At 41.8% G+C, this 23,005-nt stretch overlaps 1 protein-coding gene across 3 annotated transcripts in view; it reads right to left on the reverse strand.

Moving 5' to 3' along the window:
* Positions 1-1,281: 1,281 nt before the first annotated feature.
* The window catches only part of NAP1L1 (nucleosome assembly protein 1 like 1), a 61,357-nt gene continuing 39,633 nt past the window's right edge, over positions 1,282-23,005 (reverse strand). Inside the window, exons 5-16 of one of the 3 annotated variants that reach the window (XM_044979368.1) lie at positions 21,200-21,341; positions 20,718-20,798; positions 20,251-20,379; positions 19,622-19,693; positions 18,749-18,888; positions 16,856-17,001; positions 16,747-16,766; positions 15,190-15,312; positions 12,003-12,035; positions 6,671-6,721; positions 2,341-2,459; positions 1,282-2,000 (exon numbers count right to left, since the gene is read on the reverse strand). In XM_044979368.1, coding sequence (XP_044835303.1) covers positions 1,943-2,000; positions 2,341-2,459; positions 6,671-6,721; positions 12,003-12,035; positions 15,190-15,312; positions 16,747-16,766; positions 16,856-17,001; positions 18,749-18,888; positions 19,622-19,693; positions 20,251-20,379; positions 20,718-20,798; positions 21,200-21,341 — 1,114 coding nt within the window. In that variant the 3' untranslated portion in view covers positions 1,282-1,942. The remainder of the gene's footprint in view (positions 2,001-2,340; positions 2,460-6,670; positions 6,722-12,002; positions 12,036-15,189; positions 15,313-16,746; positions 16,767-16,855; positions 17,002-18,748; positions 18,889-19,621; positions 19,694-20,250; positions 20,380-20,717; positions 20,799-21,199; positions 21,342-23,005) is intronic. The other 2 variants (XM_044979357.1, XM_044979350.1) reach the window with 2 other exon arrangements.

The raw sequence follows: 23,005 nt of genomic DNA on the forward strand, positions 1-23,005 counted from the left end.
AGCCTCAAATGAAAGTGGCTATGTCATATTAGAAACAGGGTGTGGAAGGAAAACAATGTTTCAGAAAGCCACAACCAGCCTGGACTTCGTAAAGATTGTAAAGAAAAGGCAATGGTTGTACAAACATTCAATTCCACTGACTTTTCAGTGTTACATTTTAGCAGCCCAGTTTTATGAATAAGTAGCTTTAAAGCTTGTGTTCCATATTAAAAAAAATGTAGTTTCTAGAGCAGGAACGGTGATAACAGAAAAAGGAAAGATTTACTTTTGAGTGGAATACATAAAGACAGACAAGAACTAAATTAAGCATAAATGACCAAAATTGATGCAGTAAGGACTGCAAAATGGAACAGCCAATTCCATTAAAATGAACAGAGTCAAGGTAGAGCGCTTTGCATCCCAATCTCTTCCAGACTGATACAAAGTCAATAAACAGGGTGGTTGACTGTGTGTGGGGTGGGGTGATGGTGAGATGGGGGGGGGGGGGAGGAGAAGAGATAAAGAAGTGAGAATAGCTATTCAAGGAATTCGGATGCCTCCGCTCTCATCCTGAGGTCATTGCCTTTAAAAAAGTATTCCTTCTACCACACAGGTCTTAAGCTGCTGCTGCACTTCCTGTTAGCAGTCTCCATATTTGTCAATGGTGAGTCTATTCCTCTTATACAGAGATATTGTTCCCAAACTGAACTAGCAGTTTGCACTCAGAAGGCCTGAATCTCATCTTCCCAGATTCATAGTTTGAAGATAAACAAAAGAGCTTCCCACTTTGGAGAACTGTCTATACTGACTCATTAAAAGGGTTACTGTTTCCTCTAGCCAGGTGGTATTTAGGGGAATCTATACATTTTTAGGTCTACACTGCAATTTAAAATATAAGCCAGAGTTCATTTGATCAAGTGGTGGCCTCTGAAGTTCACTAAGGCATTATGAAAAGAGTTTTGTACATCTTTATTCCATGGTTCCAGATTTGTCTATAAATACAGAACTGCAGCAGAAACTGAATTTGTTTTCCCAAATGACATATACTGACTGTAGTCAAAGAAATATGTAGCTCAAATTCACACGTGGCAACATGACCTTATTATCCCCATTATATTGACAATGAAAAGCCTAGATAAAACTGTGCAGGAAGGAGAATAGTGCAGTTGAGTTGATGTTTTAAGTCACTGAGTGTTAAACAGTTTGCTTATAAAAAGTTCTAAAAAATGACTGTCTAGTAAAAAAAAATCAGCTGCAGCATGTAAGATGTTAACAGTTTACACAGCATAATAAAAGACTAACTTCTGAAAATACTAGGTTTTATTCACACCCCAGTGGTAAACAATAACCTTAATATGATTACTGGGTTTCTTTTGTAGATCACTGTCACATAAAATACAAAACCCATAGCATAAACAAGCAGACAGTTATGAACATTTAATGTGGTCTTGTTGGAAGTTAAATGAATTATACTAGTCGTCTGAAGTAGTCAAATCCAGAAATGCATCATCTCCTAGTTAGTGCAAGTCACTGCCATTTCTCTAACAAGGAAATGAAGGCACAGCTAGTGCAAGCAGACAAACCCATTCAAACTACTGGGCTGAAAATACTTTGGTTGGTTCTTCAGGAGAGGATTTTCTCTAAACAAATATTGGTCTCAGTTAACAGTTCTGATAATCTTCACAGCTGCAGTCTAATAGCTACATGACGAAAGACTTCACAAGAACCAAACTATGTAGCAATGAATTAACATTCATGCTTTAGGGGATTTACTGCATTCTACATATTGGCAGAAAATTATACTATTAAAATGCTAGGTAGAATGAACCTACATTTTAAACTGGTACTTATGTGTTTTATTTCATTTTAACAAATTGTTTACTTAATTCTACCAAGAAGATACAAAACATAAGGCTGTAAGTAACTAATAGTTGTGTTTAGGCTATTACAGTGCAGGTAATCCTCAAGGCCACATACACACTGCTTCACTGCTGCTTGCATTCTGCTGGGTTCTGATCCTTCTGTTGAGGAATTAAAAAAAAAAAAGTCAGTGTACAGATGTCACATCAAGTTATTTTTCTAAGCCACTTAAAGCTGTCAAGCAAGTGTTTTATAGTTTAAGAACCTTGCATCTTCTCTCCCTTATCCACACTGTGCATAATACTACACCACATTGTATTTAAATCTCTGTGCACTAAGTAAGTTAAGGATATCTTTGAATTGCCAAATTCAAGAGGATGCCTCAGTTTTGCCTTTGGGTGGGGGCTGCACTAGCCATTGGCAGCAACACAGCACTTCTAACTACAGTAGGGTGGTCTATCTTGAAAAAATTGAGGGAAAGAGAATGGGGAAAAAACTGGCCTGGCACAGAAATGGAAGAGGTGCCCATATACTCCAGGAGTCTTAGCCAAGGACTTTCCTTGACCCCGTGAGCACAGGCAGCCCAAACATACAGGCTCACTGCACAGGTCATCATGTATCTGTATAATGACATGAGAGGTAACCTGGTGAGGGTAACACTTAAGTCCCCATCAAAGCTCCCAAGGTATAAAGCCTACAGAAATAACACCTATTCCATGGCATTTATGGCTTTTATGGCCATATTTCCCAGCACCTGTCAAGACTGATGTATATGCAAACCAATTCCCATCTGCACTGTTCAACAGTAGAGCCATTATGTGTGTCATCTGGGCTAACAGGGAAGCTAAATCTTCCTGATAAAAGGACAAAAATTCACATTAATACCAGTAGTGGGGAGCTTACTTGCTCTAATGTCATCCCTCAGGAGACAAGTCATACTTTGAAAGCCTGGTTTCTGACCTGCATATTAACAAAAGCACAAAATCCTGAAAATGGATAATGGTCGCTGAGATGACATGTTGAATACCCTTCGCATGTAAGTGATTGAATGAGCCACCCGTGGGGTGATGGCACTAGACTGTGATGGCCTACCTGGATGAGCCAGCAGAACCTGGCCCCTAGACATCAAAAACAGGCTGACTGCTAATTTGCTAGTGGGAAGTGAGAGATTACTAAAGAAAATTACAAACAATATGGTAGGGTGAGTAGTAAGATGTATATTGGATTATATGGGACACTCAGATTCAGCCTACCTAACAGTGACAGTACTTTCATTATAGTAACCGTCTCAATCAAGGACCAGTCTCAGTCAATTGTGGTAATGGAAGAACTGGCAGAGGGTGGTTTCATACCCATCCCAGTAAATGTACAAGGATATACTAAGCACAGTATCTAGGGCAGTGGTTTGCAATCTTTTTTCACTTGTGGTCCCCTTTGGAAATTCACCCTGTGGTCCGCAGACCCTGAAGTCTTAGACTGAAAACTGACTGAACAGAATTAAACTATAAATGCTGCACATCTTTGGCATGGCACTGGCCACAGTGTGAAAGAGGGCCCTAAACTGTGGACTTCTATAGTAATGACAACACTTCTGGGTTTTGACCTGTAAGATGGGGGTAGTCGCATTCTGTTTTTCTGGTCAAAAGTATGCCTTTTCCGGCATCTGAAATTTTATTTTCGCAGTCCCCTTAGTCTGTGGACCTGCAGGGGTCCAGAGACCACAGATTGAAAACCATTGAACTAGTGGAGATTGTAAATTGCTCCATTGTCGGCCTACCAGCTACTTGACAATGTTTGAGTTTCCAGCATCCGTTCTAATCTACTTAAACATAAACGGAAGTAAATGCTTAGAGCATCTTCTTGCAAGGTTATATTGGCCCCACACTGCTCAGACAGCCAAACATGAGTAAATAGATGATCTGTGAAACCATGACAGAAGCAAATCTGAAATAAAACACTTAGCCCTCTACAGTCAGCCCAGCAATTGGCTTTAATGACAACATTTAGTGTTACATCGACATGCAGAAGAGTTGGTGAATGATGACATGCAGGATTGTGAGATTGCTCAGTGGGAAGTGGTAAAGCAGTCATAGTGACTGTTGTGCATTTTGGTGTGAAGCAGAGGCAAAACACCCTTAGTGACACTCCAGGTGCATGGAAGGTGTACAAAGGTAAATAATTGTTCCCTGGCTTCTCACTGTGTGCAGCTGAAGAATTCCCCTAATGGTGCACATGGGAATGGCCTGTACGTGTGTTTTAACATGTACTTGCTCTTCATCTTATTGACTTGATTCCTTCTTCACTGCCAGGTCATGTACAACCTTCTGTTTTGCTTAGTACAGATCTTGCCCCTTGCACCCCATTTTTAAGGGCCTACTAGCTTCCCACCTTCTCCTCCCACACTTTTAAAAAGAATCTGGCTCTACAGCAGCTACTTCTGGGGAACAGCGGTGCTCAGTCCTACCTCCTAATAGTGTTACCACCTTGATGACAACATCTTTCTCCCCTCATTTCCCTCCTCCCCCCACCCCCACCCAGTCAGTCATCCCTATAGTCCTAAATCATAAACCTGGGCCCTTGCCCTGTTTCTGTTCTATTTCTTGACGCTGCAGCAGTAGCAACTGCCATCTTGCCATGCTGAATGGCATAAGAGGGAGAAGATTCAGTCAAGTGTGGTCTGCAGAAACGTGATAATAGATCACTTACATATACAGATAAGGATACTGAGGCTGGACCTGCACAGGACTGTATACAAGGGGCACTTGCGTATCCATTCGAACACTGCTCCCTCCTCTGTGCCCCGTGCTAGGCTAAGCAACGAAACTGCTGCATCCCTCAGTTACCTCAAACAGAATTTGAAATCTAGCAACAAGCAATATCTGACCAACATACAAGGCCAAAGAGTTGGCCAATTAGCACATCCCACAGCAGGTGCATGAGCCCTACTTGTCTCTGTTTGCAAATAATCAATTTGTTGATATTTATGTCCAGGTAGATTAAAGCAGTTCAGCAGGAAGGGCATTGTGTGCATTACTTTGCTCTCCATAACAACTAATTCCCCCCCCCCCCCCTCATGGGCAGTGAAGGATACAGTGGAATGCAGGTGGTTGGATGCAATAGGGCAAATGCTAAACAGTTTTGTTTGACCTTATTTGATATATCATTATTGGTTTGATCTAAGCCCTGCCAGCATTGTTGAGAAGCAAGTTTGATGTATCCATATGGCCTGCTGATCTTTCAATGTGTTATGTAGAGCCATTCACCTATGCCCACTGAAGCTAGCGCACTCTTTAAAATTCTTCTACAATGTGGGCTGGCATTATCCTTTAACAACTCAACTTGCAAAATTGGCTGATACTGTCTGCACATTGTTTAGAGATTTCTAGCAGACAGGGAGGGAAAAGCAGAGAATTATCTATAGGTTTCTGCTTCTTTGTATCTGCAATGAGAGCATCCCTAGTACCTGCCCATATCCCATTCCCCATCATGTAGCTTTTGCAGATCAGAGTAGATATTACCATATTGTGGGTGACTATAATAGCACTGGTCCAAAAATGATAATGGATATTTCCCATTATAATCTTGCATTTTTATAACATCATGTTTTCCCCAAAATGATACAGTTGCCTTTATCTGATGCGTATTTTCCTTTTCTGCAATATTTCTTTTGCAACTAGCCTGAGCAGGCATCATGTAACGGATATAACCAACTACCCACTGTCACCTGAGTAACAGTGATGTTTCCAATGTCATGTATATTTGAGTTTGGTTTGGTTCCCACTCAAAATTACTAATGACCTGACTTGGCTTCTTGATCACTGCTTACAGCCCCAGAAGTAGCTAGATAAATGCTACCTACTATGACAACTAGGGTTCAAAAATCCCAGTGGTTCATCTAGAATAAAGGGGGTGATGTAGAGCAAGAGGATGAATTTTCAGATGTCTGGTACTTCCCAAACTAAGCTATGAGAATTCACATAAATTTGGGAGTATGCAAAACAGAGGATTAACAATCTCTGCTGCACATCCATATTGTCCTCTTGTCATCCTGAAGTCTCTGCTCTCTAGGTAGTAAATATCTGTATTGTTCCCCTTGTTTGGGTGAGGACATACAGGGGAAGACTGGAATAAGATGGGCTCTTGGCCAAGCAATATATTCCCTGCCAAAGGGAGTATTTACATCCAACTGCATGTTAGCAGGAAAGCTACACCTAGTTTTCTTTAGAGCACTGTTGTAGGTTCTGCTCAGTACAGGAGGATGATCATCTCCAGGGAAGACAGCCCAAATCCTCTCCTTACTCTTAAGTCTTAAAATACAGCATCAGCCCCACTCAAGAAATTTCACCCAAGTGAAAGGATATGTTCTCATTGATAGTGCAACCAAATGCAGGCTACACTTTAAGTCACAGATAATAGCAAAAATAAATAAATATATACATGACAAACTCACCCAACTAAATCGAAGATTTTAACAGCCCTCATTTAAGATAAGTTGTATTTTTTTAACTTATGAATAGGAAAGCTTTTACTTGCTGAAAAAGGGTTGCTTATGTATATTTTTAATCACTCGTTTTCTAATACTACTTCTAACTTCTTTAAAAAAAGATCCACGGCCACATATTTAAAAAAGTGTTATTAGAACAAAAATTAGAGTGACAATGTTACTCAGCAAATCTTAGAAGGTAAAAAGTGGCGTATTAAAACCGTCTGAGAGAGCAGTTTAGTCAAAGCATGTTTGTTACAGGAATTATGAATTGTATATTGCAGATTAATTTAAAGCAACGATTTAATTGTGTAACTTTAATTAAATACATTAATTAGTACTACTCACCTTCGGGTCATAATCTGGATCATTTTCTTCATCTGCTTCTTCCTCCCCTTCCTGAAAGATAGAAAGTACCAATTAGAAATTGCTCTTGTTCAGATTAAATACATACAGTGCAGTAACAGGTTAAATGTTCTTCTGATGTTTATAAGTTGTTTTTTTAAAATAAGTTTTCATCATGCAGAAATGAAAAGAACTTGAACGAGATATCTTAGGGTACGTCTACACTACAAGACTATTTCGAATCTACTTAACTCGAATTTGTGGAATCGACCTTATGAAGTCGAATTTGTGTATCCACACTAAGTACACTAATTCGACTGTCTGAGTCCACAGTAACGGGGCCAGCGTCGACTTTGGAAGCGGTGCACTGTGGGAAGCTATCCCACAGTTCCCGCAGTCCCCGCTGCCCATTGGAATGCTGGGTAGAGCCCCCAATGCCTGCTGGGGGAAAAAATGTGTCGAGGGTGGTTTTGGGTAACTGTCATCATTGAACCGTCAATCACGCCCTACCTCCCTGAAAGCGCCGGCAGGAAATCTGTTCGCGCTGTAACCGACCAGAGAAGGGCACGGACGCCACAGCACTGCGAGCATGGAGCCCGCTGCGATCATCACTGCACTTATGGCCGTTGTCAACTCCTCGCACCTTATCGTCCACCTCTTCCACAGTCAGCTGCTGAGAAATCGGGCGAGGAGGCTCCGGCAACGCGGTGAGGACAGGAAGTCACAGAGTGGCGCAGCCCTCTCACAAAGCAGGGTTCGCCGTGCAGTGGAGATCATGGTGGCAATGGGTCAAGTTCATGGTGTGGAACGGCGATTCTGGGCCCGGGAAACAAGCACGGACTGGTGGGACCGCATAGTGCTGCAGGTCTGGGATGAATCACAGTGGCTGCGAAACTTCAGGATGCATAAGGGCACTTTCCTTGAACTCTGTGACTTGCTGTCCCCTGCCCTGAAGCGCCAGGACACCCGGATGCGAGCAGCCCTGAGTGTGCAGAAGCGAGTGGCCATAGCCCTCTGGAAACTTGCAACGCCAGACAGCTACCGGTCAGTAGCGAACCACTTTGGCGTGGGCAAATCTACCGTGGGGGTTGCTGTGATTCAAGTAGCCCACGCAATCGTTGAGCAACTGCTCTCAAAGGTAGTGACCCTGGGAAACGTCCAGGTCGTCATAGATGGCTTCGGCACGATGGGATTCCCAAACTGCAGTGGGGCTATAGATGGGACTCACATCCCTATCCTGGGACCGGCCCACCAGGCCAGTGAGTACATTAACCGAAAGGGCTACTTTTCTATGGTGCTGCAAGCACTGGTGGACCATAGGGGACGTTTTACCAACATCTACGTCGGGTGGTCGGGCAAGGTTCATAACGCGCGTGTGTTCAGGAACTCTGGTCTGTTTAAACGCCTCCAGGCAGGTAGTTTCTTCCCGGACCACAAAATAACGGTTGGGGATGTGCAGATGCCTACAGTGATCCTCGGGGACCCAGCCTACCCGCTAATGCCCTGGCTCATGAAGCCCTATACAGGCGCCTTGGACAGTGAGAAGGAACTCTTCAACTACCGGCTGAGCAAGTGCAGAATGGTGGTGGAGTGTGCTTTCGGACGTCTCAAGGGAAGATGGCGGAGCTTACTGACTCGCTCGGACCTCAGCGAAAAAAATATCCCCGTTGTTATTGCTGCTTGCTGTGTGCTCCACAATCTCTGTGAGAGCAAGGGGGAGACCTTTATGGCGGGATGGGAGGTTGAGGCAAATCACCTGGCTGCTGATTACGCTCAGCCAGACAGCCGTGCCGATAGAAGATCCCAGCGGGAAGCGCTGTGCATCCGGGAGGCTTTGAAAGCTAGGTTCCTCGGAGAGCAGGGTAACCTATGACTCTCCAGTTGATTTACAGAGAAGCTGAACCTGAGCCTGTTTCAGTGACTGTTGACTTCGATCTGCGGTTACATACCCTGTTCTCCAGGTTTCCCCCCTTCCAACACACGTTTTAAAATAAATTTAATGGAACACTGATTATTAATAAAGTTTTCTTTAATTATGAATTCCTGTTCAAGGGTTGAAACATGGACGCAGACTGTGGTGGGTACGGTGTGCACTGATGTACAGACCGCTTCTACACTAGAGGAATGACAGGCTCCTGCTCCTATAGCGGTCTCTGGGGGGAGGACGGTTGCAGGTGGGTTTGCAGGAAGGGGTGAGGGGTGCTGTCTTTGGGACGGAGTTTGGATGCAGGCTCTGGGCTGGGGCGTAGGAAGGGGTGAGGGGTGTGTGGGAAGGGTGAGTGTGTGTCCATGGATGAGGGCTCTTGCTGGGGCTCAGGGCATCGGAGAGGCTCGTGGCTGGGGGGGGAAGGGCATGGTAAGGGCAGCCTGCCTTGCCATTTGTGGATGTCAGGCGCTAGGACCCTGGGGCAGCATACACCTCACAGACTGACCTGGGGCAGCATTCACCTCCCAGAATGACCCTGGTGCCTAGTGACTGCAGTCTGTGTGTCCTGCTGTTGATCCTGCCCCCAAGTCTGTACTCTGGTAATGGAGGCTGTCCTATGCAATTAAAAAACCCCTCCCCCCCCTTCACACAGTCTTCTGACAAGGAAAACGTGACGGAAACAGTGAACAACAACAAACTACTCTTAATACTCAACTACACAGTGGGGGGATGAAACTTGGATTTGGGACTGGGTGATCCAGGAAGGGAAGCACTTCTCAAAATTTATGGCATGAGAGCTGTTTGGTAAATGAGCGCTCTGCTGGGGTGGAGTGACAGTTTTCATGGGCCCTAGCGCCCCTCCTTCTTGTGATTTTGGGTGAGGGGGGGACAGGACTTTGTGGCGGGGGAAGGCGGTTGCAGATACAGTTCAGGGGGGCTCTCTGCTCCTGCCTGCGCTCCTGCAGAACATCTACAAGGCGCCGGAGCGTGTCCGTTTGCTCCCTCATTAGCCCAAGCAGCGTTTGAGTCGCCTGCTGGTCTTCCTGCCGCCACCTGTCCTCCCGTTCGCTGTGTGAGCGCTGGTGCTGACATAGGGTCTCCCTCCACTGTCTCTGCTCGGCCGCCTCGGCTCTGGAGCAGGCCATCAGTTCCGAGAACATGTCGTCCCTAGTCTTTTTCTTTCGCCGCCTAATCTGCGCCAGCCTCTGTGAGGGGGATGCCGGGGCAGTTCGGGAAAGAGCCGCAGCTGTGTGATGGGAAAAAGGAAGTGATTTCCTTGAAAAGATACATGTTTGCAAACACTGAACACAGTCTACTCAGTTTCTGTGAACAAGACCATACAGGGCACCTAGTCTCACGAGCTCTCAGGACAAGTTCGAGATTTCGGAATACGCTTTCATTGGCTGCGGTCTTGCACAGGAGATCGGACAAGCGGGGCGGTACAGCTGAATCCGTGTAGCAGCCAGGCCTGGTAAGCACTACACTATAGGCTGCTTAACAGTTAATGGATAGCTGTGCCCTCCCGCTGAAGGCAATCTGGAAAGCATAAAGTCTGACCCTGTTCCAGCCCCTCGCGGCTGTGCCCGGGAAAGATCACTGTATGCTTTTCCTCTGCGGCCTCCAACACGTGGCTGTTAAACGAAGGTCATTGCTATGCAAAGTAAAAGTCAAGCATTCACAATAGTAACAGTACACTAATTGCCCTAATTAGATGCAGCAGTTGCCGAACGAGATTACCCTGAGGCGGGTCACTCTGAGAGAGAGAGAGAGAGAGAGAGAGGATGCTGCTAGAATCCCTGCACAGACCAGGACCGTATGCTGCCATGCTGGTGGAGGCAATGATTCCGCTGTACGTTAGGATGGCCTGGCGCGGAAGAGTGTGCTTCCACGCAGCACCAAATAAGGCACCTCTCCCCAGGAATCTCCTGCGGAGGCTTTTCGAGCTCCTGTACGAGAGCTTCGTGGAAGTGTCCCAGGAGGATTTCTGTTCCATCCCTATATGTGTGGACCTTCTTTTTATATAGTTTTATATGGAAAAGTTTTTATATAGTTTTTAATATAGTTTTTATTCCTGTTTTTTAAAAAAATAAATGTTTCCATGTTTATAGCACTTACCAACTGATCCTTCCCCTGATTCTGAGTCCGGGTTAATGGCCGGGGAGGGTTGGTAGGGGATCTCTGTGAGGGTGATGCAGAGATCCTGGCTGTCGGGGAAAGCGGTATTGTAAGCGCTGTCGCCTGCGTCGTCCTCCACAAACCCTTCCTCGTCTTCCCCATCGGCGAACATCGCCGAGGAACTGCCCATCGACACTATCCCATCCTCAGAGTCCACGGTCACTGGTGGGGCAGTGGTGGCAGACCCACCTAGAATGGCATGCAGTGCCTCGTAGAAGCGGCATGTCTGGGGCTGGGCTCCGGAGCGTCCGTTTGCCGCTCTGACTTTTTGGTAGCCTTGTCTCAGGTCCTTGATTTTCACGTGGCACTGCGTTGTATCCCGGCTGTATCCTCTGAGTGCCATGGCTTTGGAGACCTTCTCGTAGGTCTTTGCATTCCGTTTGTTGGAGCGCAGCTCCGAAAGCACAGACTCATCGCCCCACACAGCGATCAGATCCAGGACTTCCCGGTCTGTCCATGCTGGCGACCTCTTTCTATTCTGGGATTGCATGGACTCCTCTGCTGGAGAGCTCTGCATCGTTGCAGGTGCTGCTGAGCTCGCCCCGATGTCCAACCAGGACATGAGATTCAAAGTGCCCAGACAGGAAAAGGAATTCAAATTTTCCCGGGTCGTTTCCTGTGTGGCTGGTCAGAGAATCCAAGCTTGGACTGCTGTCCAGAGCGTCAACAGAGTGGTGCACTGTGGGATAGCTCCTGGAGCTACTAAGTTCGATTTGCATCCACACATAGCCTAATTCGAGATAGCCATGTCGAATTTAGCGCTACTCCCCTCGTCGGGTGGAGTACCGAATTCGAACTAAAGAGCCCTCTAGGTCGAATTAAACGGCTTCCTGGTGTGGACGGTTGAGCGGTTAATTCGAATTAACGCTGCTAAATTCGATTTAAAGTCCTAGTGTAGACCAGGCCTTAGTGTTTACCCATACTCAGCTTTTAGAGTAAATTTCTACACTGCATTTAGGATAAAGCTCTACTCTCAAATCTGAGGGCAGACTAATATCTGGCATATTTGCTTTTACCACCACCTGAGACTTGCATTTATAAAACATCTGAATCAATAATGTTTTATATAGATTGGAGAAATACTGAAGAATGTTTGTCACTCACAATTAACTAAACAAGAAACATAAGTAACTTGTCAACTGCTCAGCTACCATTCCATCAAAGATGAAAAACTTCCTCCAAAATGAAGTATTCAAGTGTCATTTTACTCATCTAACCCATTTTGTAACTCACCTCATCATCTGCCTCCTCACCTTCTTCATCATACTAAGAGAGAGAAAAAAGTTCATTGTACAATGTTGTAAACACTATCATCCTAGATGTTAAGCAGTTTTGTGTAAGTTATGTGGAAGCCAAAGAATTTCCATGGTAAAATTAAGTATATTGTTTTTCAAAGGGGGCATTTACGTTAGTTCAGCTTTGTCAAAAAACTTTTCTAGATCTGGGTTACAGTGATCAATATCATTAATACTGAAGCCATATTTTTGAGCAGATAATTTAAAATAAGCTTTAACAAAGAAAGCTGTCTCCTACTTTAAGGATAACACTTAACTATGAGTAAGTTTTAACATTCATTTTGCACGCATATGTATATATTTTATTAAAGGCAGAGCTGAAAGCCACACCTATTACAAATGTCTGACACTTCCCCTAACAAGACCACATTTTCAGTTGCTTATACACTTTGCAAAACTAATTGCCTGGGTTGAAATTTTTCAAGTTGAGTGTCAGCCTCAGGATATTTTTTTAAAAGAATGCAGCTAGATGGAGATACAGTTTTGTCCATGTTAATAAATTATAGTGACCTTTTCTTTGAATAGCTCTCAAAGTTCTGGAGCAGGGATTTGAAAATTTGGCAGGGGTGTTCCAGGGATGTGCCTTTTTGTGTCTCCATGAAAATATACCCAAATTTGATCAAGTTATAAGTTTGTGAAAAATTGAAGCTTGCACACACTCAGTCGAGACTTGGAGTTTAACAAATAGAATTTCCAAAGATTGTCTTCACTGAGCATGGCTCAAGCTTCATAGTTTCTAGTGCTGACCAGACTGCACATGTGCAATTCCACAGAGCAAGTTCCAGATCAGGGCTACAGGAGTGAGGCCGAACTTTCCCTGGAAGTGCTGCTCCACACTGGAATTTGGTGGGAGGGGAGGGGTGAGAGAATCACTGGAACAAGGGCAGGAGGCCTCTCACCCCCACTCCCCAGCAGGTGCTTAGGAAATAGTCTAATTTGAATGCAGAGGGGAACAAAAGCTGGACTGAAGATCGGAGGAGGAGAGAAGTTTGAGACAGAGAGAAAAAGATCGAGACAATCTGGTGATACAGGGATTGCAAGCCAGGGGATGAGGAACACGGATTGGACAAGGGACTAGGGTTTGTGGAGGGAGAACTGGAACAGCAAGGAGGCAGGCAGGGATAGGGTGGGGGGAAAGGGAGAGTCAGCTTACAAGGTGGACTGGGCAAGAGAGATGAAGCAGGGGGTGGACAGGGTAAATAAATAGAAGAATTTGTGCCCAGTAGATTGCAATCCCCTTCTAGAGTCAGGAAAGCAACCCAAGATTGAATGTCACCATTCCTCCAGTGTCACCAAATATCTATGAACCCCCAATGGCAAAGTGAGTTTCATCCTTATCTAAGTGATGGTCTATACAGAGGATGACAACCTACTGCTGCTGCTATCAGTTAACTTCCTTAGCACAAGTGGTAGTGGATCTAAAGGTTCCAACACTACTCATGATCCATGTCTCAGTATGATGGAATTTGTTTTTTCATTTTTTTTTTTTTTTAAAAGCTTAGGAAGCTCTGCACTAAAAAACTTGAGAACATTAAGATTGCAAAACCAAGAATTCAGGTTAGGAAATGACAAAACTAAGGTTCCTTGGGCAACCTTAATCTGACACCCTTGTATAGAACCATATACTATTTTTTAAATAGGACCTTTGCCCCATTCTGTGAATACAATGGATGATGCTCACTTAATGGGCAGCACTTCAAATTTTGGTTCTCTTCATTGTTCAGTGTGGGCCCCTCATTTACACTATTCAAACCATGCTTTGAAGACAAAAATAAATAGTTTCCTCACAGGCTTTTCTACAGTGCTTATTATAGTATTCAAGTGCTTCACAAATATTAATTTGTTTTCATAATGCCTCTGATGCAATATTAGTTATCCCCCATTTTGCAGATTGGAAGCAAGGCACAGAGAGATTAAGATTATAAATTCACACTAATTTTGGGTACCCAATTTGAGTGATCTAGGACCTGATTTTTCAGAGTACTTATAATTATACAGCTCTTTATATGTACAAAACAGCTCCTATTGACTTCAGTTTAGCTGGAAGTGCTCAATTCTTTCAGATCAGACCCCACAATATCATGTTGGGCACCCAGAAAGGGAGGTACACACAATTAGTGACCATACATGAAGAGTTTGGTTTAAATAATTTGCTTAGCATCATATAGAAGCTCTACTGCAGAGACAGAAACCAAAATATCCAGTTCAGTATTTAATTATCTTAACCTTGATACCATCCTCTCTTCCTGCCTCATTCACTACACTTACTTACCTTCCACAACAAACAAGCCAGGAGTACTACAGATAAATGTATCCAAGCAACTTTAATTCTGGTATTCCCTAGGTTTTTAACATCAATGATATTCTTTTTTTAAAACAGTCTTTTGTAATTTTTTTTATACATCTGTTAATCAGATAGATATTGAGTACCCCCTCTCCATTCCACAGTGAGTTCTGTCTACATTAGACTACATAAACACAAAATGGGCTATCTTCCAGCACACCAGGCCATATGCTGTAGTCGGCCATTTTCTGACCCTACATCCAGCATAGGTGAGCTCACACCATTGTGTGAGGACTCATGCCCTGATGGCACAGAGTCAATGTCATATCCCTCCATACCTTTAAGGTCTACACCTCCATACCTTTAAGGTCTACACCTAAAACTTAGCTACATCTTTCAGCACTGTAAAAAATTACACACCCTGTGTGAAACAGTTGAGTCAACCTTACCCCCCCACAATGTAGATGCAATTAGGCTGACTGAAGAATTCTGTTAATCTAGCTACTGCTTCCCAGAAAGATTACTTGCTACAGTGACCGAGAAACCCCTTCTGTTGCTGTAGCAAGTGTCTACACTACAAGTGCTACAGGAGAGCAGCTACAATTGTGCTGGTGTAGTACTTGTAGTGTAGACATATCGTAGAGTGGCCACTACCCCCTACATTGTGTTACAAAAGCCACGGAGGGCAGGCCTACCTTGAACAGAGCTGGAAGTACCTAGACAGTAGATTCATGCACAAAATCCCACAAACACTACTAAAGCTACAGAAATCTTATACATTAGGAGTCATAAATATTAAGAGTATTGTTTGAGCATATTTAGACAGTTTAAAACAACTTACATCATCATCATCATCTTCAATAGCTTCCCCTGTAAAGTACAATACTGATCGTGGAACTATACGCTCACGTAAAAAGTGGCCGATTTCAAAATCTGCAGCAAGGATTGCTTCAGCATCATCATCCTGCATACGACATTAAAAGAAACAGTCAAGTGGTAAATTCATAACTCATAATTCATAACTCATTTGTTTAACTCAGTTTTCTGAACACAAACTAATGTCAGATTGATGTGACCAGATATTCAAAAGAGTTCAGCTCAATAGGACTATGTTCAGGGATTCTGACATTTATTGGATCATAATTAAGGGACAACTTGCAAACTAGGATAAACAATGTATGCATTTGCTCACATTAAAAAAGGCAACCTGTGAAAAGTCTCTGAAATTCTGTGCAAATTAACACAGAAACCTAAATACATTAAGTTCCTTCATTTTTAAGTCAAATTTTTCACCCAGACTTGTATTAAAAAGAAAGTTTCCCCATTTCCCCAATGTTTAGCTTCTCCAGATCATTTTACGGTTCTTCACGATCTTCCTAAAATTCTGTTAAGCACTAAAAATCCCTTAAATATCTTACAAATACATTAATATCTGAATGCTTTAAAGACTCATAGCTTACTCCTAAGGTATGTCTCTGCCAATTAATTCAGCCACAGTGATAGTAATATATTCACCCATAATTCAGTTAACATGATATTTAAGTTAGATTTACACTGACAACCCAATGAGATGGGTACAACACTTGAAGTTCACTCCTGTTGTTCACAGATTCAGGTAAATGGAACTCTACTGGTTTACATCTGAAAAACTATTTAAAAAAAAGTGTTTAAAACGAAAAAAAAAATTTTTGTATAAGATGCCAACACACCTATGGACTGAGTTTACACTAGTTGTGGAGTTTCTGGCAGCATATTCAGAGTCTCCAGTGATAAAAAGCAGATCCATTATATAAAAAGCATAATATACACTCATGTTTGTCTTGAAAACCTTTTCTCATATTTTGTCATGTAGAGGAGGTTTTTTCTGTAAAGCTTCCCACCACTGGTAGTCAAGATGAACAGTAGAGCTGAAAAAGCATTTGTGGACACCTGAGGCTTCCCCAGTTTTAGCAGTGGTGGAAATGGTAAGTGGATAGAGTAGACACAGCATTTCTGGGGTCACTAGATAAGTAGGTTAATTAAATCTTTCTCCTTTGGAGATTGTAGTTCAAGTCAGTTTGACACTCATCTTAGGTTGGTATTCTTGGTTCCTCACTTTCATGAGCCCCAAGTTTATTCAAATTTTAACGTTTACAAGACAACTCAAGTTTATCTTTCACAAGTATGAGCAGCCCAAAATATACTAAATTACAACTTAGTACTAAGAATGCTCTTATCCAACCTGAATATATCTTCCCATAAAGTAAGCCAGAATATATGCTAAACAGTATTTACTAGAGAAAAAAAGTGTTCCTTATTACATGAAGAAATAGGTAGAATAGTTTAATATCCTCCCAAATTATAGCTTAAGTAGCATACATTCTTTCCAAATTTGGTGTATTGAATTTCTTCAACTTACCAGGTCTCCACTTTCAGGAACTGAAAGAAAGAGGGAAAATAAAATAAGTACCAGTAATTTTGAAGATACTACATATAATTCATTGCAAATGAATCCAGACAATACTTACCTTCAGGAGGACTAAAGAAATTGAAGAAAGAATCGTTGGAGACAGTTTTTGTCACTGTTCTAACTGTCCCACGTCCCTTGTGTTTCTGCTTCTTTTTGATTGTTTTCAAAGTAACATTTTTTCCTTTTTTCCAGTCTATTTGGCACCTAAAAGAAATAAGGAAAATAGCTATCAAATTGGGATATGCTTACAACTTCACATTGTTTTTACATACTAAAGTTACCACTAGTCTAAGGATACAGTTAATAATTATTTAAGTACAGCCAATTGAATATTTTTAAAGTGATCTTGAAATTATTATGTATTTGGAGAACACACGGAGCTAGCCATAACTCTCACGGGTAGTTCATTTTGGAGGTATATCACTCATTCTACTCCCAAAATTCCTTCCAATCCAGAGATTTCACACACACACACACACACACACACACACACACACACACACACACACACACACTTTTCTTGTTGAAAATATTTCTATCAGAAATAAAGAAAATAAACTGAGGTTACAGAAAGGTATCCCACAGCACTTATTTCCTGCATGAATAATTTTTTGGGCCCCTCACATATTACATTTCACTTTTAAGCCTTGGCAGGTGGAAGGATAAGAGCATAGCTCAATTTTACTTTAGAACAAGACTAGCAAGCACTATAATTTTGAACAACATTGAGCAAGACTATGAAAGACAATCCCTATCCCTTGAACCTTGTCAACACTGACCAGGTGCCACTTTCCTTCCATGAATCATGGACATGCTGCATGGACAAAGTACATTTTCAGAAACGATTTGAATAGGGGACAGTAATTTAACTGGCACCAGTGATAGTGTGAGGGCTTTTCAATCATAAAGACTACAAAAAAGGTTGAGACATGAGAAAGACAACCAAATATGTTAATGATACCAGGTTAGGGTGGAGGAGAAAATGGAGGAAAATGAGAAGGAAATATAGCTGCGACAGAGGTATGCCGAGTCTGAGACAGCTAAGAATTGTTACTTGCTAATGTAATGACTGCCTGCAAAGCGGCACACTTGCTTACAAGTGGGCTCATGGCACTTTGTAGATAGTAATCATTGGAACTATATACGCAACCTGCCAAGGACAGCAAGGGACGAACTCCACTCAAGTTCATTTACTTAGTTTCTTTCATTAAGACCCCAAAAAAGTTGGGAAGGAAGTCAGGGAGCTCAGGCACACAACAAAAATCAAGTCAGTAAATGTTCATTCTTGAAGCACTGTTTGCATGGATCTCCATATCTGATGAACATTGCAGGTGATCCTAGACACAGAAGTTATAAGTTTGAGGAGTCTCAATTTAACAATTATTATAGGATTGTCCTCCTGAACTGTGTATTTGATATAGAAAATCAATTCAAGGAATGATGCTATATAAAATTTAGAATGAATAATGGTTCGATCCATTAGAGAGAAGACATTCAGAGTGTCAACATATTAACTCTATTCATGGGTACAGGAGCCAGTTTTTTTTGCTGTTTACACAACTGCAGAGGTGTTTGAGGTTGTGGTTGTACTAAAGAGCTGTCTGGAGCTTCACGTACCCCTCATTTATGCCCCTATTGTCCTCCCCCCCCCAAGTCAACAAGGTTCTGACCATAGTTGCCTAGTACATTGTCTGAAATTTTAGAGCTGATTGGATGCAGTGTTCAAAAGTTCTCATTTCATGCATAGCCAAAACACAGAAATCCCAGCAAGTTGAATCTAAGACCATTGCTTGAATGTAAGCATAATACTTACCTGCCTTGAGTGCAGGGGACTGGACTAGATGACTTCTTGAGGTCCCTTCCAGTTCTATGATTGCAAGCTCAGCCAAGTATTCAAGAAGAGCCATCAAAAGGTGGTTAACTACTTTAAAAATTCCATATTAACACTTACCCTGTACAACCCATAATTTCTGGTCCATCAAAGGAGAAGGGATCAGAATCATCTGGCTCTGATCTCATTCTGTATGATTTTGTCAACACTTCATTTGTGAAGAAGTCATTTGATTCAAAGTGAAATTCTAACGTGAAACTCTAAAAACAATTGCCGGAAGACAGCGTCATTAGCAACAGAGCAATATTTACCCATCTTTAATTTCAAATCACGATTAACACCTAATAGCCAAGAATCAGATATCCCAAATCAATGTACACCTCTCTTCCAGTAATAAAGTGGCTTACTCAATGTCAATTCTGCCCGATATATGAGACTCAAAATTCTAAAACAATTCCATCCCTAAATTACAATAATTTAAAAGTTTTCTTAATTTAATACTGGCATCTAGGTTTATGATTTTCATCTTCTGCCTCATACATTTTGAAGTGAGATCACCTGATAAACAGTGATCTGTGTGCTATAATGTAGTGATAAGCCTCTGGACTACTACAGAAATAATTAGCCATTTTAATTTCTTTGCAAACCACATAATTTCTTGCAAGCAACATAGGTAATCAGTTCAAGGACATAATTATCAGCAACTACATTTTTGAAATTGTGTCCAGATCTGAAAGTGAAACTCCTAGCTGCAAATACTCACTAAAGCTAGGTTTTGTACCTCATTGATTAAACTGTCATAATACAAGAGATATGTGGTCATTTTATATACAACTGTATTAACAGTACGCTAGTGCCATTTCTCACTATGAACAAACTAAAAATTCTTCAGAATCCAAAAGGCACCATCAAATATTTGGCAGGCAAAAACCACCACCATGTCCCCAGAGTCAAATGCAGAAATACATAGTTTGTCTAAGATGTTAAGCTTACCATAGGCTGACCGGCTTCTGAGAACTTCACTTTAATATCTTTTAAGTGTTTCAGGATAGGTTCATCATGTTCCTTTAAATAAAATGATTTTAAATCAATGCATAGCATTTTTCATATGAACAGCATTTGAGTTAAGCTATTTACAAAATAAAAAAATGCACTGGGGTGTAAGGGGCACAAATATATTTAGTATTTGTTTCACAGTAGCTAAGAACCTGCAATGGGCATTTGAAACTATTTTACACAATTATTTGACCAGCAGAGGGCAATAGTAAAGTAATAAATAGGCACAGTAAAAAATTTCAATTATATAAGCATCCTCAATCTTATTCAATCATGAAAGGCAATTTCTCATAACTTGATATGCAATTCATCACTGAATATGTGAAGACCTGTGTAAGGAATGCAACTGGCAACTAAAGAATAAGATGTACCATGCTCCCACGCCTGTTCAGCCTGACATATCATTCCATTGACAAAGCACTTTGAAATGGGATACAAGCCATTTTGATTCTACCAGAAGAAATACCAAAACAGCCAAATCATATCACTATTTCCACAACTTCTAGGAGCACACTAGTACAAATTTTATAACTTATGACTATATTTAACTTTAAGTCATCACCTACCTGAACCATATCACTAAGCAAGTCAACATTCTTAAATACGGTCAGCCAAAACTCAGGAATTCCTTTAGGGTCTTCTTTTTCTTCATCTTTTTTTTCCTCTTCAAGCTTGGCCTTCTCTTTCATTTCCTCCTTGATAAAATAAAAATGTTAAACTTTCTAAAATTTAACAAGAGTTTTAGCAGGGGGTTGGACTAGACAACCCTCTGAGGTCCCTTCCAACCCTGATATTCTATGATTCTATCACAAGTACCAGATATTCAGTTAAAGCACATGATTTTATGATAAAGACAGTGTGCCCATAATGAAAAAATCAAGATTCACAGCTACTTTATAGAGTTACAAAAAGCTATTATGAGAATTTCACTGCTGGCATTTTAAATTTTGCTACAGTATTGGGTCTTGCTTAGTGTGTTAAAGCTTGAAATATGCCATCAATTATTCTCTTCAGATATAGTGGAGATACTCACTGAAATTTCTTCTTCAGCATCTGCTTTCCATTCACATTCTTCCTCTGTAGGTTCATAAATTGCATTGATGATTTCACTTCGCTGGAAAATAAAACCATGAAGTCTTTCAGGTTTACTGTTGTATGTTTTTGCAATTAGTAAAGTTACTGTAATCCAAGCTCTCCCTTTGGGGAATGCATTCCATTTGCTTCTTGACCTCATCTGCCACTCAACAGTAACATTACACTTTACTCTTATGCCCCTCCAAGATAACCACCCAGGCCTTGAGACCCTTAAATCACACTGGTTACTCTCATGGGTGGTCCTATTGGACTCAATTCACCCATGGGACTGAGGGGTTCACATCTGGCCCCACATGGGACTGTAACACCATACAGCTACAGATATGCACCACTGATGTTTATTCCCATTATAATCTTTTCTGTTGGGATTTTACTTAACTAGATCTTAAAAATAAAGTCAAATTAGCACACAGTTGTTACCTTATCAAACAAAGGTTGATAGAGAGCAGCATACTTTCTTTCCAGCTCATGAACTTCCTCGTAGAACTTTGCTTCTATCTGTGCACACTTAACTTGAAGGTTCTTGAGCGCATTCACCCGTCTCTTAACTACCTTAGGCAAGCTGAAAGTTTCAGTTACAGTATTATGATTATTAACAGAAGTGTTCCATAAAACACACTGACCCCCTTCTCAATCACTCCCTGCCCACCCCATAGCCACCTTCCACAGTACAGATTGGTTTTGTGTTATGCTACGTTACAATACTTTTCATACTTAAGCTTTTGACAGAACAACTGAGAACATAACTCACTATTTCATGCTGATTCGGCATTAATGCAAACGCGTAAACTAATCTGAGGTTTCATTAAGGCTAGGGGCAAAGCATTCCAAAGAACCGAGACAAACGTTAAGTTTTATTACATAAGGTTTGCTTAAAGATCCTAAGCAATAATGTTAGGCTGCTCTCTAAATAGTAGAGTATTAACTGAATTTAAAGTAAATGATTGTCAGGATAGTGTTTTTTATCCCTGCAAAGATGGGCCAACACATCAAGACGACAAGTTACTTTTTTTCCTATTTCATTAGAGAAAAAAATCAAGTAATGTCAGGATTTACATCTATATATTAGGCAGTTGAGAGCCAAGAGGCTGGTGCAACATTTCAGAACATATTAAATATTCCCATGAATTAAAAAGATTTTTCCTAGACAGACTAATGTATTAAGTAAACATGTTGGAAAAGTGTTGAAGTGACACTGATTATAAAATACACTAATTAGTTGCAACCCCTTGAGCTCTTCGCTTTATGTATAATCAAGTGGGTGCTCTCCTTACATCTGGGCTCCAATGATGATGCAACATTAAAACATTAAGGCCCGGCTATAGCTGAGGTGGATCAAGTCCAGCTTGTTGGTGAGATGGGTTGCAAAGCTGGCCTCCAAGTTTCTCCCGTCCTGGACTGGAGGTACACTGGCCCAGTCACCCAGCATTAGGCTACAGCAAGCTCTCTAAATTACACTGGCTAGCCGCAATTGGCTGCCCAGGGGCTGATCAGCAGAATGTATGGCAGTCCCAGCTTTGCCCTCTAAACCGACATAAGAATGCAGGGTGTCAGAGCCTATATACCACAGGATCCTATTATGCTGCAGTGATCTTCCTGGGGCCACTTACACTGGCTTCATGTCTATGTCCCAATGGCAGTGGAGCACAAAGTGGCCATGCCACAACCGAGGATCTGAACTCAAGTATTTTATGCAAACTTCATGAAAAAAAATGTACATTACTTGAATCGGAGAACAATGGGGTATATTCTCAAGGATGGTGCTCAATTTGTAAGAATTATACACAGTGATATTTACATGTCTAAGAGCACAAACTTAAATACTGCCATTTACTCAGTGTATGGTTATCCAAACTGGGTAGCACCCTGAGCTACCCCCATGCCTGCACACAGACCCTGGCTACCCCCTCCCTGCACCCTGAGCAGTTTTCAAAAATTTTGATCTGAGTTCCCCCTTTGAGTTATTTTTTTGCTTGCATCCACCCCCACAGCCCAGACAGGCTGGGTAGCCTCCCAAGTGAGTCAGGGGGTGAGCTCCGCACAGCGGGGTCCAGACTCGAGCCCTGCCAGTGTTGTACCAATATAACCAGCAGGATCTTATTAAGAGGGATAAGGCAAAGATGCCACATTTATTGTAAATACCATAACAAAACAAAAGACAATGATTTCCTACTTGTTTCCATTACTACTTATTCCTTATACACACACACACACACACACACATAT

The sequence above is a fragment of the Mauremys mutica genome, chromosome 1 (assembly GCF_020497125.1).
Source record: "Mauremys mutica isolate MM-2020 ecotype Southern chromosome 1, ASM2049712v1, whole genome shotgun sequence".
NCBI lineage: Eukaryota > Metazoa > Chordata > Testudines > Geoemydidae > Mauremys > Mauremys mutica.